We start from the raw sequence: 17,547 nt of genomic DNA, 5'->3' as shown, positions 1-17,547 counted from the left end.
GTCCTCCAGGCTGTACTGCGCAGGCGCAGTAGTTCTGAGCCTGCGCAGTACAGCCTGGTGGACGTCCGATGACATCAGCGCGCTCGCATATGACACGGAGCGCACAAGAGCCCGACCTGGAAGGTGAGCCACCGGAGAAGACCGGGAGCCTCCAGAGCAGCATAGAGATGCCCTCTATGCTGCTCTGGAGGCTCCCAGTCTTCTCCGGTGCCACGGGCTGGAGGAAGCCCAAGGTAAGTGGATTTGTATTTTTTTTGTCCATGAACCCTCCCTTTAAATCGATCCTGACCCCATGCACAGGACAAGGGAGAATCCACCCTGTATGTATATAGAAAGTTTAGCCTGTCTAAACCCCCCCCCCCTTTCCTCATCTGTGAATAATCAGAAGTGTAATTTTATCTCAGCTGTGTCAGCTCAGGAATCTTGGCAATCCTTAGTAGTGCTACTAACTTGTAAACACAGGATGTTATCCTTATGTCAGATTCCATAAAAGCAGAAAGTGGGAAAACTGCAATTTTATTGCAGAATTTGTATCAGCAGTAACAAATACATTTTTCTTTAGAGGTTATGCTGTTACTTGTCTTTTAGAGCAGAGAGGATGTTGTGAGTTCAGGTCTGCTTGAACAGGGATAGTTAGTAAAGGCCTTGAATTTAGTTTGTGAGCAGAATCAGGGAGAAAATTCAGAATTAAAATACAAAACTCACTCGGTACTTATCCGTTAGCCGGGCACATCCGGCAGGTGGCGACAAAACTCCAGAGTTACATCTTTCCCTACTATCCATGGCGGCCTGGAGGGGGAATAGTAATTAGCGCCACCTGCCAGATGCGCCCGGCTAACGGATAAGTATCACTCACTCAATTTAGAAATATTGTAAAATTAACTTCACATCCAATCATGATGCACAATTCCATGAATTGCAAAATACAACTTTATGCCCAAACATGCAAGGCATTTGTGCAAAATTACCCATTACAAAGCAACGCAAGGTATGGACAATGAGATGCGGATTATTCCAAGGAGATGCATATTTTGTATGTAAATTATTGCAGCTTGAAAAGAAACGAAATAAATGCCACCTTGGTTCGGGTTTCAAGCTGCAGTAATCTGCATACAGCATTTGCATAATCCTGCATCTGAAATCTTCACATCAACTAAATGACTTTACAGCCCGGGGCTACCCACAGGTAATATGCACCATATAGTGCATGCAAGCATGTACCAAACTCATATATACTCAGGTGTGTCTGGGCCTTAGGACACCTAAATAATATTATGTGACTTTGCACTTCTAGCTATGCCACTGATTGAGAGGGGGGGGGGGGGAAGAGATTTAGATGGGAAGCCAAGACTATACTGGGCTCTATTCATAAAAAAGTTGTTGCGAGAAAACTCCTGGAGGGAAAATACCGCAGCGGTATTTCACACTTCTGGGTGGTCATTCAAAGAAATCTTGAAAGCTGCGATGCAAGAGCAGAGATCTCCCGCTGAAAGCTGGCGGTAAGCTGTCGGAAGGCATGCGGAAACACTTCAGCCGGCAGAGTCCCTCCGTGCACTGCTCTCTCTGGGAGGTCTGTCCCATTCACTTGTATGTAATCCGCAAAATCAGAGGAAGCGGTATTTCCCGTCCACATACCGCTTCCTCTAATCTTTATGAATGGCCATTTTGTTACTTTTTTCTAGATAAATCTAGAAAAACACTGGAGAAGGCGGAAATTTCTCGCTCTGCTGGGGGATTGTAGATTTTCATGCGGGAACAGCTTTTTTGAATGCCCACTTTGCTAAATGGACGGGAAAATCCGCTGTTTTGAGCGGAAAACTTGCGGGAAGGTTTTATGAATAGAGCCCACTGTGTCTGACATCTAGCTCATCTTTACACAAGGTTATAAAATGCAGGCAGCAGAGGACAGAGGAAAAGATTACACAGTAAGCAGTTTGGAACTGCAGAACACTAAAGAGAGGAAGGAGAAGTGTGGGTGTTTGGCTACCACTGTGTGAAGTGCCCAGCAATTCAGCTGATTACTCTGCAGCCTACCTAGCTTGCTCATAGCCAGACTCTCCTTATCACTCATAACACAGAAAGAGACCCACCTCTGCTATAATGACTGCCTTCAATGACTGCAAAAAGAAAACTCATGAGCTCTGGAATATTAAGCAGAGCTCATATATGTAGGACTGACCAGAGATTAGGGAGGGGTGTGTAGATGGGAGGATCCTCATTTGAAAAGGGGTGGTGCAGGAAGTGGTGCATAGTAGAGCAGACCCGACGGAGATCAGCTATTTACGCCTATCTCAGTGCTTGAGAGCCGCAACAGCGCCACCGCTGGAGCCAGGGAAGGTAAATATATCAAGCTTTGTCAGGCTTGTTGACTAAGGATTGCTGGATGCTTCGGGGAAGCGAGCGCTGGATTGCCTGCAGCTACAGGGGTGGGGGAAGCCTCAATGGGACCCTGAGGCTTTCCCCTCCCGAGGTTAGTATCCCCCAGGGGAACTTTTTTTGTTACAGAGGCTCTTTAAGTGCCGATTTTTTTTTTTTTTTTTTTTATCATCTACAAGTAGCAGGTGATATAGTTTGCTTCCCATTGACTTAAATGGGCTTCAGTGTTTCCGCATGCCTTCCAAAAGCTTACCGCCAGTCTTCAGCGGGAGATCTCCGCACTTGCATCGCAGCTGGCAAGTTTTTTATGAATGACCACCCAGAGGTCTAAAATACTGATGCGGTATTTTCCCTCCACAATTTTTTCCGCCCCAAATGTTTTATGAATAGAGCCCTATATGTGTTCCTAGCCGTTTTGAGGGAACGCGTACGGGTACAATATACGCATAGAAACGCCTATCAATGCTTTCCAATGGCCTCGTTCACATGCTTGCGTATGAGACGCATACGTTTTTCATCCGCATTGCTGCACGCAGTTCTGTGCGTCACGCACAGAAACGGACGCAATGAAAGTCTATGGACACGTATCAAAACCGCGTACTATTATATTTTAACGTACGTTTCCCTCTGCGGTGCCCATAATTTTTTTTTTCCCCGGGTCATGTGTGTGTGCAAAACGCAATAGAAAATGCATTTGAACGCAAGAAAAACGCATGCGTTTTTCAACTTGCGTTTCTTTGAATTTATACACGTTCTACAAACTCTGACAGTCTGAACAGGGCCTTAAGTGCTGTGTTTGCTGGCCTTGTTGTTACAGAGTCTCTTTGGGTATCATTCATAAAGCATTTCCGCATGCGGAAATGCTTAAAACCGGTGACTTTCCCGACCACTCAGCATAAGCCCCATTCATAAAGGCTCTTTCCGCATGAAAAGGTGACAGAGCGATACATTTCCGCCTTGTGCGGAGTTTTTCTAGATTAATCTAGAAAAAGTAACAAACACATCCATTCATAAAGATTAGAGCAAGCGGTATCCGGAAGGAAAATACCGCTTGCTCGACAGTAGCGATAGGCGGGCGGAATACATATAAATGAATGGGAGGGACCTCCCAAGCAGCATCAGACAGAGCAGCGCAGGGAGGGAATCGGGCAGCTTTTAAGTTTCCGCATGTCTTCCGCCACGCTGCCGCCAGCTTCCTCCAGAAAACCTCCGCACTTCTTCCGCAACAGGCAGACTTCTTTATGAATGCCCACCCAGAAGTCTTAATTACCGGTTGCGGAGAAGAACGGTGTTTTCCCGCACTACCGACAGCCTGTTTATGAATGATACCCTTTAAGTGCCGATTTTTTTTTTTTTTATCACCTACAAGTAGCAGTGGCTGGAGGTGTAATGGTTAAGGGCTCTGCCTCTGACACAGCACACTTGGGTTCAAATCTCGGCTCTGCCTGTTCAGTAAGCCAGCACTTATTCAGCAGGAGACCTTAGGCAAGTCTCCCTAACACCGCTACTGTCTATAGAGCGCGCCCTAGTGGCGCGCCCTAGTGGTTGGATAGTGTACTGGTTAAGGGCTCTGCCTTTGACATGGGAGACCAGGGTTCGAATCCTGGCTAGGTCAAGTACCTATTCAGTAAGGAGTTCAAGGAAAGACTCCCTAACACTGCAGGGTGGCCTCTTGAGCGCATCCCTGTGGCTGCAGCTCTTGAGCGCTTTGAGTCCGACAGGAGAAAAGCTCTATACAAATGTTTGGATTATTATTATTTATTTATTTTTTAGGTGATATATTTTGCTTCCCATTGACTTAAATGGAGTCTGGAGGCTTAAAATGAACCTCCAGACTAAAAATCGACTCAGCAGCACTGAAAAGGCCTGGTGTTTCTTTAACAGTTTCACAGCATCAGAACTTTGTTTCTCTTATACAAGCCTCATTTTTAGCTGCACAGAAGAAAACTGCCCGGGCATTTTTCCCCTGATGCTGTGCAAAGCATGATGGGATTTCTGATGTTGTTGTTCTCGTTCTGCTGTTTTGGTGCATTTTTTTTTTTTTTAACATTTTGAATTTGACATTTGAAGCCTAGCGTGTGCAGCTGGGAGGGGTTATCAGGACACAGGACATTTGGAACTGTGTCTTATGCTCCCTGTCACCTCCTTTCAACCAAAAAGATGGCAGCCCCCATGAATCACAAACATTTGCCTGTTCTTTTAAAACGGTGTGGGTAAAAAATTATATTACCTATCTATTCTAATTAACATAACTAATGTAACTTAATGACAGTATGTTTGTTTAGGCTGAAGTTCCCCTTTAAGTGCTGGACTTAGAAAAACATTTTGTGGACAATTTTTTGTACAACTTTTTTTTCTGCGTGTTTTATCGCAAGTTTAATGCATGTTTATGTGTGTTACCGCACTTATTTCCGCAATATTACTGCATGCAGAAAACGTGGAAAATATTGGTGAATTTGGAAAAAATGCGGAAACTACAGCTGGCGGTAATTTAGTGCCTGATTGTGAATGGAGCCCATTAACTCTGAAGAAGGGGTCACATTTGGCAAATTTACTGATATTTTACTATTAAAATATAAAAAAAATTTTAGTATAATATTGGTTTAACCTCCTGAGCGATAATCCCGAGCTGAGCTCAGGGTATATCGCGCAGGAGGATTTCTCAGGCCCTGGTGGGCCGATTTGCATAATTTTTTTTTGTTACACGCAGCTAGCACTTTGCTAGCTGCGTGTAACTTCCGCTCGCCGCCGATCCGCCGCCGCTCGCCGTGCCGCGCAGCCCCACCCCCCTCCCCGACCCCTTGCGCAGCCTGGCCAATCAGGCCAGGCAGCGCTGAGGGGTGGATCGGGACTCCCTCTGACGTCACGACGTCCAAGACGTCGGTGACGTCATCCCGCCCCGTCGCCATGGCGACCGGGGAAGCCCAGCAGGAAATCCCGTTCTGAACGGGATTTCCTGCTTACTCTGATCGCCGAAGGCGATCGGAGTGGGTGGGGGGATGCCGCTGCGCTGCGGCTATCATGTAGCGAGCCCTGGGCTCGCTACATGATTTAAAAAACAAAAAATTTAAAGAAATAATGCTGCGCCACCTCCTGGGCGATATAATTGTATCGCCCAGAGGGTTAAATACCTATATTTTAAAAAAACTATGCCTATTCTCACACTGCACCCTGAATGCAGTTTTCACATGCAGATAAACAACTGAGAGCAATTCAACACTGTCAGAAATCTCATGCACATCTCTTCCTAATCTCTGGTGCCTAGGAGAAAGTGGGGTGCACATGCCCTGGGGAGCTTATGTTGAAATATGAGAGCCCCCTTTAAAAAGGGGTCCCCCAGATGTCCTGCCCCTTCCAGGCAAATAAGTGCAGAGGGTCACTTTTGAACCAATACCATGTATTGTTAGGAATAAAATAAAAACCAAAATCTTTTTTTTCTTCATTTTTCTCTTCTTGCTTTAAATCTTGATTGGAGAATCTTCTTCGGCCGCTGGTCCCCATCACTCACTCAGCATGCCAGGCTCTGGTGATATAATTGCTCCCCATCACTCTGCACCACCCACTGGAGAGGTTGTGATTGCAACTACTAGTTAGAGTTGGGCCGAACGGTTCGCCGGCGAACGTGGTTCGCGCGAACTTAGGTGGTTCGCGTGCGGGTGTCGCACGCGAACGTTTTGCGGCAAAAGTTCGCAAAAAATCGGTTCGCCCCATAATGCACCTGAGGGTCAACTTTGACCCTCTACATCACAGTCAGCAGGCCCAGTGTAGCCAATTAGGCTACACTAGCCCCTGGAGCCCCACCCCCCCTTATATAAGGCAGGCAGCGGCGGCCGTTATGGCCACTCGTGTGCCTGCATTAGTGAGAGTAGGGCGAGCTGCTGCAGTCTCTCATAGGGAAAGATTAGTTAGGCTTAACTTCTTCCTGGCTGCATACCTGTTCTGTTCAGTGAGCCCTCAGCCCACTGCATACCTGTACTGTGATCCTGCCACTGCATACCTGTTCAGTGATCCTGCCACTGCATACCTGTACTGTGATCCTGCCACTGCATACCTGTTCAGTGATCCTGCCAGTGCATACCTGTTCATTGATCCTGCCACTGCATACCTGTTCAGTGATCCTGCCAGTGCATACCTGTTCATTGATCCTGCCACTGCATACCTGTTCAGTGATCCTGCCAGTGCATACCTGTTCATTGATCCTGCCACTGCATACCTGTTCAGTGATCCTGCCAGTGCATACCTGTTCAGTGATCCTGCCACTGCATACCTGTTCATTGATCCTGCCACTGCATACCTGTTCAGTGAACCCGCCACTGCATACCTGTTCTGTTCAGTGAACAGTTTGGTGTGTCAGTGTGAAGCAGTACCTTAATTACACTACCTGATTGATGTATACACATGCAAGATGTTTTAAAGCACTTTAGGCCTGTCATTTAGCATTCAATGTGATTTCTGCCCTTAAAACGCTGCTTTGCGTCAAATCCAGATTTTTCCCGGGGACTTTTGGCATCTATCCCACTCCGCCATGCCCCCCTCCAGGTGTTAGACCCCTTGAAACATCTTTTCCATCACTTTTGTGGCCAGCATAATTTTTTTTTTTTTTCAAAGTTCGCATCCCCATTGAAGTCTATTGCGGTTCGCGAACTTTAACGCGAACCGAACCTTCCGCGAAAGTTCGCGAACCCGGTTCGCGAACCTAAAATCGGAGGTTCGGCCCAACTCTACTACTAGTCTCCATTCCTTCTTCTAACACAAGAGCCCAGGCAAAAGTGTGTTTTTTTTTTGTTTTTTTTAACAAATTATTTTTTTAAGAAACAAGAGAAAGGAAAACAGACACAGACCTGTAGATCAGAGCTCCAGCGGTGTGACGAAATTTTGCACCAAAATTCACATTTAATGCACAATTTCAGGAAAAATCATAACTTTGTATGTAATTCATAATTTCACATTAAATTTAGCACAGTTTCATGTAATTTTGCGCTGACTTTAGTAATTAATAGCAAAGCTCCCCAAAAAAATTACAAAAAGACATTGTAGTGTTTGAGAAAATCATTTAAATATGCAAAGAAAAATGGTTTTTAAACTAATTTTTTTAGTTAAAAAATTCTTTGCAATTTTAAAATCAATTTTTTTCAAAAACTACAAGGTTTTTTGGGAAATTACAATTTTTTTTGACTTGTACCCACTATTCTCCTTAACTTAATTTTGGTATCACTAACATGTATGGGGGCTTTACTATTCACTGCCAAAGTCGGCACGAAATTACAAAAAAAAAAGTGGCGGATTTTGCATAATCGTAAATTCACTGATTACGATCATCACTCCAGAGCTCTGATATTGGCAAGTCACACAGTGCTATAGGCATGACGTAGCTAATATACCAATATATACACTTAAGTATAAGCTGAGGGTAAGGGTCCTTTTACACTTAATCAGTTCAGCTCTCAGTTAAACCGGAAAGAAAACTGATTTTCAAAGTAATGCCCATGTTTTCCTATGGCACCTTTCACACTTAACACGTTTTAACTGAAATCTTCTTCCCAATGCACTGCTATGGAAACGCACACTAACTGATTAAGTGTAAAAGGGGCCTTAGAAAGCATTGTTTGGAGGATACAGTTGACTTGGAGGGAATAGAGTATAGATCTTGTAGAAAGAATAAAATTGTAACAACGTGCAGAACAGGACAACATTTCCTCAATGTGAACCCAAGGTCAGAGGAATATGGAGACTGCCATATTTATTTACTTTTAAACAATACCAGTTGCCTCTTGAACTTCTAGCTTCAATAGTGTGAGTCACAACCCCAAAACAAGCATGTGGCTAATCCAGTAAAACTTGAGTCAGAGCATCTGATCTGCATGTTTGTTGGGGTCTATGGCTAAACGCATTAGAGGCAGAGGATCAGCAGGACAACCAGGCAACTTGCATTGTTTAAAAGGAAATAAATATGGCAGCTAGAGTTGAGCCAAAATTTTCGTAATTTCGCATTACTATAATTACGCATGCGAAATTTGCGATTACGATGCAAAATTACGGTAGCGTAATTGCCATTAGAATCGTAATTGAAAATACCGTAAGCGTAATTTTCAACGCGTAATTTTGCGTTTCGTTCATGCTGTAATTTCGCATTAAACGCTACCGTAATTTCGCGTTAAACCGTAACGCTCCGTATAATGTAAAAAAGCCGCCGACTTTAAGGGTTAATAGCAAAGCCCCCTTAAATGCCAAGAGCCTCAAATTTGGAGAATATATTAAGGAGATCAGGAGGAATAAGAGGAAAACAATTTTTCTCAAAAAGACCTTATAGTTTTTGAGAAAATCGATTTTTAAGTTTCAAGGGCAAAAATGTCTTTTAAATGCGGAAAATGTCAGGTTTTTTTGCACAGGTAACAATAGTGTATTATTTTCATAGATTCCCCCAAGTGGGAAGAGTTTTACTTACTTCGTTCTGAGTGTGGGAAATATAAAAAAAACGACGTGGGATCCCCCCTCCCAGACCTCTTTAACCCCTTGTCCCCATGCAGGCTGGGATAGCCAGAATGCGGAGCACCGGCCGCGTGGGGCTCCGCACCCTGACTATACCAGCCCGCATGGTCCATGGATTGGGGGGTCTCGGAAGGGGAGGGGCAGCCAAGCTTTCCCCTCCCCCTCCGAGCCCTTGTCCAATCCAAGGACAAGGGGCTCTTCTCTACCTCCGATGGGCGGTGGAGGTGGAGGCCGCGATTTCCGGGGGGGGGGGGGGGGGTGGGGGGGGTTCATGGTGGAATCTGGGAGTCCCCTTTAAAAAGGGGTCCCCCAGATGCCCACCCCCCCTCCCAGGAGAAATGAGTATAGAGGTACTTGTACCCCTTACCCATTTCCTTTAAGAGTTAAGTAAACAAACACACAAACACTTAGAAAAAGTATTTTAATTGAACAAAAAAACATAACCACGAAAAAAGTCCTTTAATATTCTTAATTAACCATTAATACTTACCTGTCCCTTTAAATAAATGATCCCTCGAAATAGCCTCGGAAATGTTCTATCAGTTACAATGTAACAAAGTTATTACAATGTAACAACTTTGTTACATTGTAACTATGCCGCACCGGACGTCACTCGCCGCTCAGCCGCCGCATACGCGTCTGCGCTGCACGGACCCGACAGAGCTCTGAGCTATATAGCTCAGAGCTCTGAGAAGCATCTTTGAATTTGGGCTCCAAGGAGCCCCATTGGTCCTTAGCAGACCAATGGGGTTCCTTTAAATCAGAAGGAACCCCATTGGTCTGCTAAGGACCAATGGGGCTCCTTGGAGCCCAAATTCAAAGATGCTTCTCAGAGCTCTGAGCTATATAGCTCAGAGCTCTTTCGGGTCCGTGCAGCGCAGACGCGTATGCGGCGGCTGAGCGGCGAGTGACGTCGGGTGCGGCGTAGTTACAATGTAACAAAGTTGTTACATTGTAATAACTTTGTTACATTGTAACTGATAGAACATTTCCGAGGCTATTTCGAGGGATCATTTATTTAAAGGGACAGGTAAGTATTAATGGTTAATTAAGAATATTAAAGGACTTTTTTCGTGGTTATGTTTTTTGTTCAATTAAAATACTTTTTCTAAGTGTTTGTGTGTTTATTTACTTTTAACTCTTAAAGGAAATGGGTAAGGGGTACAAGTACCTCTATACTCATTTCTACTGGGAGGGGGGGGGGGCATCTGGGGGACCCTTTTTAAAGGGGACTCCCAGATTCCACCATGAACCCCCCCCCCCACCCCCAGGAAATCGCGGCCTCCACCTCCACCGGAGGTGGAGAAGAGCCCTTGTCCTTGGATTGGACAAGGGCTCGGAGGGGGAGGGGAAAGCTTGGCTGCCCCTCCCCTTCTGAGACCTCCCAATCCATGGACCATGCGAGCTGGTATAGTCAGGGTGCGGAGCCCCACGCGGCCGGTGCTCCGCATTCTGGCTATCCCAGCCTGCATGGGGGACAAGGGGTTAAAGAGGTCTGGGAGGGGGGACCCCACGTCGTCTTTTTTTATATTTCCCACACTCAGAACGAAGTAAGTAAAACTCTTCCCACTTGGGGGAATCTATGAAAATAATACACTATTGTTACCTGTGCAAAAAAACCTGACATTTTCCGCATTTAAAAGACATTTTTGCCCTTGAAACTTAAAAATCGATTTTCTCAAAAACTATAAGGTCTTTTTGAAAAAAAAATTTTCTTCTTATTCCTCCTGATCTCCTTAATATATTCTCCAAATTTGAGGCTCTTGGCATTTAAGGGGGCTTTGCTATTAACCCTTAAAGTCGGCGGCTTTTTTACATTATACGGAGCGTTACGGTTTAACGCGAAATTACGGTAGCGTTTAATGCGAAATTACGGCATGAACAAATCCATTGTAATGCGAAAATTACGCTTACGCAAAATTTCGCGAAATCCTTCATTACGATTATGTACTTACGGCCATAATCCTAATTACACTAATTGCGCGAAATTTCGCGAAATCGTAATTACGTCATTACGCTCATCTCTAATGGCAGCCTCCATATCCCTCTCGCCTCTGTTTCCCTTTAAGACTGTATGGGTAGATGGAAGCCAGGATTTCACTGTTCTGCAAACCTGCTTGAATAAACTGTTCTGTTTATGACTATTTGTGGGCTTAAGGTAGTCATACACTGGTCGATTTGCCATCAGCTTAGACCAACAGATAGATCCCTCTCTGATCAGAGAGGGATCGTATAGCTACCTTTACTGCAAAAAGATTGTGAACCGATTTCAGCCTGAAACCGTTCACAATCTGTGGTGGTGCTGCCACCGCTCCTCCCCCCCATACATTACCTGCTCCGCCGGCACGACTGCCCCGGTCACCGCTGCTTGCTCTCCACTCTGGTCTGGTCTCCGGGTCCGGCGTGCTTCACTTCCTCCTGCCCGGCAGGAAGTTTAAACAGTAGAGCACCCTCTACTGTTTAAACCTCCTGCCGGGCAGGAGGAAGTGAAGCATTCCGGACCCGGAGACCAGAGCGGAGACGGAGCAGCGGTGACCGGGGGCAGTCGTGCCGGCGGAGCAGGTAATGTATTGCCGCTCTATTGCGTCAGCCGTCGGGCACTCAAACGCAGCACTCCCTACCTGCGACCGATCGACGGTAATTTCCCACATGGAGCAATCGGACGAAATAGATCGAAATTCAGCATGTAACGGGAACGATGTGACAGCAGATTCAATCCCAGTGGTCGAATCTGCTGTCGTTTAGCGGGGAATCGGCCTAGTGTATGGCCAGCTTTATACTTTAATGAATGCTTTCAAGTAAGCCTTATTCAATTTCCCCAGGATTTCTGTGCAAAAAGTGGTTCAATTTCAAATACATTTTCAAGCATTTTTTTTTTTGGGGGGGGGGGGGGGGGGGGGGGATTTTTTATATAAAATTCAATACAGGTTATTGTATTGAATTCAATACAAAATAAAATAAAAAGTTTGTCACCAGATGTTGATGCTGTGAGGCCCTCAATCGCCAGGGAAATATGTAATCGCAGAGAGAGAAGCAAATCCGCCAAGGGGCATTGAGGAAGAAGACACTGGGGAAACTATCAGAGGTACGCTTTCATTGCAAGTATACAATGCATGTCCCTTTTTTACCGCAGGGGAAGGGGGGGGGCACAGGCACTTCCATAGGCACCCATTATAAAAGCTGTGAATAGCGGAAAGGAAAGCTGGGTGCACGGCGGCAGCTGCCTCAGTTAACACTTTGACGCATATCGCAGACATAAAAGCCGCAATTTGTGGCAATCAAGGTAAGTTTCAGGGCCTGGAGGTGCCAGATCAGTGGTGGGTATTTAAAATATGGGCACTTAACATTTTTATCTCAGCTACACTTTAAAGGGAACCTAAACTGAGAAGGATGTGGATTTTTCCTTTTAAAAATACTACCAGTTGCCTTACTCTCCTGCTGATCCTGTGTCTCTAATCCGTTTAGCCACAGCCCTTGAACCAGCATGCAGATCAGGTGCTCTGACTGAAGTCAGACTGGATTAGCTGCATGCTTGTTTCAGGTGTGTGATTTAACCACACTGCAGCCGAATAGGTCAGCAGGACTGCCAGGCAACCGGTATTGTTTAAAAGGAAACAGCCATATCCCTCTGTTTAGGTTCCCTTTAACCACTTGAGGACCACAGGCGTAAACTCCACTAAACACCAAGCCATTTTGTTAAATAGGCCACTGCAGCTTTAAGGCCCCACTGCAGGGCCGCTGAACTCCGCACACAAGTGATTCCAAACACACCCCCCCCCCCCTTCTCCCCAACAGAGCTCTCTGTTGGTGGGATCTGATCGCTTCCCCAGTGTTTTTTTTTTTATTACAAATATTAAATGTAACCATTTTTTAATATTCATTTCTCTAGCCACCCTCCCTCCGCCAGACAATCACCATGATCAGCTTTCATAGGCATCAGCCTATGACAGCCGATCACTGCAGCGTGTCCTAGGGGGGACAGCCGTATCACAGGGCTGTCCCCAGTACAGCACTGCCGTAGATCCCAGAGCTGTACTAACAGGGCCGGATTTAGGCCATAGCTTAGGGCACCAGAGAAGCAGGCTAAACTAGTGCAGGCGGCAGCATTTGAAAACTTGCAAAAGCTGCAATGCAGGGAGATCAGGCGAGTGCCTGATTGGGGTACTCTGCTGCTAGCCGCCTGTGCAGCAGCCACCTTGCTCTCTGTGCACATTTGCATTGTGGTGGGCGGCTATGGACTCGGCAGCATTGGAGACAGAAAGGAAGAGGAAGCTTCTGTAACGGAGACGAGCGGAGAAATGAATGACTGATTGCTGCTGCGGTGTGAAGGCAAGCTGGCTACCTATCCTGAAAAGGGGAGGGGGTAGTGGGAAAAGGAGGGATTAAGGGAGTCATCTGGCTACCTATACTGGAGGGTCCATCAGGTTACCTATACCAAAGGGGGGGCAGCGGGTGACAGCAGCCTTGGGCGGTAAAGAGCACAAATCCAGCCCTGTGTACTGAGTAGACAGCCATTTCATGGTCTAACAGTCTCCTAGGAAGACTGATGACAGAGTGGAGCTCGCATGATCCCCTGCAGACTCCGCCCACAGGACTGCATGCCGATCAGTGTTAGGCGGTCCTGGGGCTACCGCCACGTCCACGGCAATTGGTGTGGAGCGGTTGTATAGTGGTTAGCATTAGGCACCAGTAGCAGGGGGGTTCTGTGCGAGTAGGGTTAGGTTTAGCCATAGTAAAATATATATTTAGTAGTGGAATAACCACACACACTCTGTATGAGGGCCAACAGGTTTTGAATACTATGAACATACATCGTTTTCATGGGCTAAGTCTACTACCTCCATGTAATATCAGGCTTATCTGGGCTCAAGCACACATGCATTTTTCTGTAGTGAAGGTGGCTGCATGTTTTATAGAAACACAGGACTCCACAAAATGCTGCAGAGGAAAGCAATGCAGATCTGATTCCGACTGCAAAACGCTAGGTACAGCAAAACTAAAGCGAATGCTTCCATTGTGATTAGTTTGTCGATATTGTCTCCTGAGTGTAATCACCATCCTGCTACATTACATGAAATTGAATATCCATTTCCCTGGTATTTGGCCATATGCTGCAAGTCTTCCTCCTGTCCTCCAGGAGGTGCTCACTCTATGCTGAAATCGCCCACTTTCAAGTGACAAGATAAGGAACCTGGAAAGACACCGGCTGCTGGGGCTGTATCGTGGAGAGGTGAGTGATCATACAACTCTGCTGCACACTGCTCCCAGCCCTATTAGGTCTCCAATGCAGCTCAGAGTTACTGCCAATTACATCTAAAAATTAACCCTAATCTACATTTTGGAAAACCGCCAAGGAGATTGATGACCTTTTGTCAAACCAAGCAACACTGAGTATGTACAATAACTTACCAGGGGCGTTGCTAGCCCCAAAGATCAATGGCACATGCCCCACTGCCTGGATCTATTCTGGGGTGCCCCAGATGTCACCCAGGCTGGCTCAGCTGTGTTCACTCAATGTCAGGCATGCTGGGAGCGGTGGTGCATTAATCGGAGGCATGAAGGGAGCAGTAAATCTTCTATGGCTGCATGCTGGCAGTTGTGGTGCCTCAATGGGAGGCCTGTGGGAGCATGGGAGGCGGTCCATTAGAAGGTCAGGGAAGCTACCTAGCAGAAAGCGAGTACTGCCAGCACAGAAGCCAGGTAACTGCCCAGGTATGTGTAAGTGACACTGCCTATTTAGGCGACATGCTGCATTTTTTGTATTAATGGAGAGGGAGGGGGCTTCAGCCAACATTTTGCTGGGCAGGCCTACTTAGACCGCTGTTACATTCATGTAAATTTAGCTCCAGCCATGACCAAAATGTAGCTCCACCATTTTCTGGTGTGTGGCCACACCCATTTTCCAGCTGGAGTGCTGAAAAGTGCCACGAATCTCTTCGGATCCTAGCAACGCCCCTGTAACGTACAATTTAAGGATATCAAAAAAACAAACAAACCGCGAAGCAAGCCAATGTATGCAGTCCACTTTAATGAGGCAGTTATAGATTTGTTCATAAGAACAAAAGTCTAACACTTCAGAACTAGGAGGCAAAATCAGGCATAGATATTCTGAGAACACATTAGGAACCTGCTGAGGTAGCAGTTAAAAAAAAAAAAAAAAAAACAGAATTCACATTAGAATCTAAATTTGTCTAAATGTAAACGGAGAAAAAAAAAAAGAGGTAAAATTCCAGCAACATGTACGGAACGTATAGCAAGAGTTTTCAAAATAGCAATGCCTAGTCATATGCTTGCCCAAGCCTTCTTTATAGCAGACAGAAAGGTGAGAAACAGCTGACATATGCACTAGTATGATGTTAGACTGACACGCTGTTCTCTATTATGCTCGGGTCCAGATAAGGATAGGGGAGCGGTGAGGACTCATTTCTCTCCTGGATGTATTTGGAGATTTCAGCCAATTTATCTTGAAAAGCTTTGATGGACTTCTGCACCTCCTCCTCTGTAAACCGCACATCAGGGAAATTACCCAGAGTCCTCTGTAAAAAAATAAAATAAAAAAGTCTAGTTAAGCTGATACACGCATCGTTGCATTAAGTCCATGAGGCTAACATGGGTATTTAGGAAGAAGGTTGGTCTCATTTCCACCTCAATCTGTCTGGGTCAACATGAGCTAGAGGCCTGCATCAGGTCGAGTAGCCATGGGTTACCTAAAATGCTGGTCAGATTTGGGTACCAGTTTTGGGTCAGGTTACGCACTGGAGTTCAGGATGCATGTAGAGCAGGTGTCAGGGAGCTGTCTGATCAGCTTCTTGCCTCCACAGCTGCACTCCCGACATACTCTTGGAACAGTCATGGGATCTGAGGCCATCACCCGGCAGCACTATAATGCCAACACCATCCTCTCAGTTACAATCACACGTCATGATCAGAAGCCAGAAAAGGATGTCAGGACTGCAGCGCCACAGGAAAGGAGAATAAAAGCCAATCCAGGTGTCAATCCAGGTAACCATGACAGCTCCCTGCTGTCAACTCTGCATGGCTGCAGGTCCAGTGTGGGAATCTGAATGCCCAGATAGCGGTTTGGGGGTGGGTAGACTTGCAGCACCTTGCTGCAAGTCTTAAAAAGTAGGCCTGCACAGGCCACTTCCAGGACCAGTTTCATATTCAGTTGCTGCTTGTCCTTTTTTTCTTACCTGGTCTTCTGGCTCATGGGTGAGTACCCATATACTGGATACAGCTGTTGCAGAAGTGTTCACATCAGGTAAAGTTGCCAGGATTGTCTCCATTGTGGTGACCCCTTTAGCTGTGGGTGGAGGATTCTTCATAGTGGTTGGTCCATTTGGGATCCAGGAATAGAAGTCAAACTGGAAAGGAAACTAATAGCTCAAAGCAAAATAACCAAATGACAAGAACAAAGCCATTCCCACATGTTGCCAACACAACACTATCATGGTAGATTATGTCCTACAAAATTCAGTAGCGAAGTCCCACACTTGCTCATTTATCCTGGTTAGAACAACATTCAAACTACGTTTAGTATAATGCATAGCGGCAATATTTTACATGCTTGTTAGATGGCGGTTTCGCCATCTAACAGTCTCCGGGCGGCGATCGCCACTGGGAGACTCCTACCAAGCAGGAGATGCGCGCGCAGTGTGCGCATGATCTCCTGCAAAATGAAGCCCCGGGACTTTATGCCAGTTGGCGTTAGGTGGTCCTGGGGCTGCCACGACCATCGGCATGACGTGGTCAGCAAGAAGTTAATCCAAGTCCATGTGTGAATGAGCACCATCGATCAAAGATATGCCGCGTTATTCACAGAATGCAAAAGCAAGGTGGCCACGCATTGCTTCCTGTTTAGCGTACTAATAGTATGCAACAAAGTAATGCATGAGGACATCTTGTGGCTAAATGGTAAGATTACACCTACATACAATTTTTTTTAAATAAAAAGTCCCATATTTACATTTGAAAATTAAATCTTTCCCCCCTCACACTCCCATACCTTAGGGACTGAACTTTAACTTTTTGCCAACAGCTCCACACCGATCGTGTGAAGTGCAGGAGATCACATGCTTGGGGACTGTTACAGCTAATAAGATTGCACAGCACTGCAATCTAAAGCCTCATCTACACGGGTAGATGAGGCAGCGATGTGGCTCATCAAGCGAGCCGTTGATGCGGCTTGATTGAGAAGATCCGACAGGTAGGATCTTGCTACCGCCGATTCCCTGCTCGTTCCCCGCAAGGGGACAATGGCAGGGAATCAAGCGAAAGATAAGCGGCGCCGGTGGGGACGCGGAAGAGGCGATCCGGTGGGTAATCGAGCCGCCGGATCGCAGCCTCATCTATGCGTGTAGATGAGGCTTAAGGCTCAACACACCATACAATCTAGGTTGTACAATCTTACCACTTTCATGTAGTATAAGAGCTTATCCCATCAATCATTCAAGGTATTTTCAATCTGTTGGCCCTTATACTACATAGATTTGGTAAATCTGTACAACCAAGATTGTATGGTGTGTGTTGAGCTTAAGGCAGATCGGCTGTCCCCTCCAGAGGCACAAAGGTGATCCGCTGTCATAGTCTGATGCCTATGACAGCCGATCACAGTCATTGACTAGGAGGGAGGGGGGGATTGAAACACATAGGCTGGCTGGCAAGGATCAGACTCCGCCAACA

The 17,547-nt window shown here is 46.0% G+C and overlaps 1 protein-coding gene across 1 annotated transcript in view; it reads right to left on the bottom strand.

Moving 5' to 3' along the window:
- Positions 1–15,221: 15,221 nt before the first annotated feature.
- LOC137544795 (hydroperoxide isomerase ALOXE3-like) overlaps positions 15,222–17,547 on the bottom strand; it is a 41,284-nt gene continuing 38,958 nt past the window's right edge. The window contains exons 13-14 of the mRNA XM_068265884.1: positions 16,059–16,229; positions 15,222–15,401 (exon numbers count right to left, since the gene is read on the bottom strand). Coding sequence (XP_068121985.1) covers positions 15,222–15,401; positions 16,059–16,229 — 351 coding nt within the window. The remainder of the gene's footprint in view (positions 15,402–16,058; positions 16,230–17,547) is intronic.

This window comes from Hyperolius riggenbachi, chromosome 2, assembly GCF_040937935.1.
Source record: "Hyperolius riggenbachi isolate aHypRig1 chromosome 2, aHypRig1.pri, whole genome shotgun sequence".
Classification (NCBI taxonomy): domain Eukaryota; kingdom Metazoa; phylum Chordata; class Amphibia; order Anura; family Hyperoliidae; genus Hyperolius; species Hyperolius riggenbachi.
Note: the sequence above shows the minus strand (reverse complement) of the source record. Positions and strands in the feature narration are given on the sequence as shown.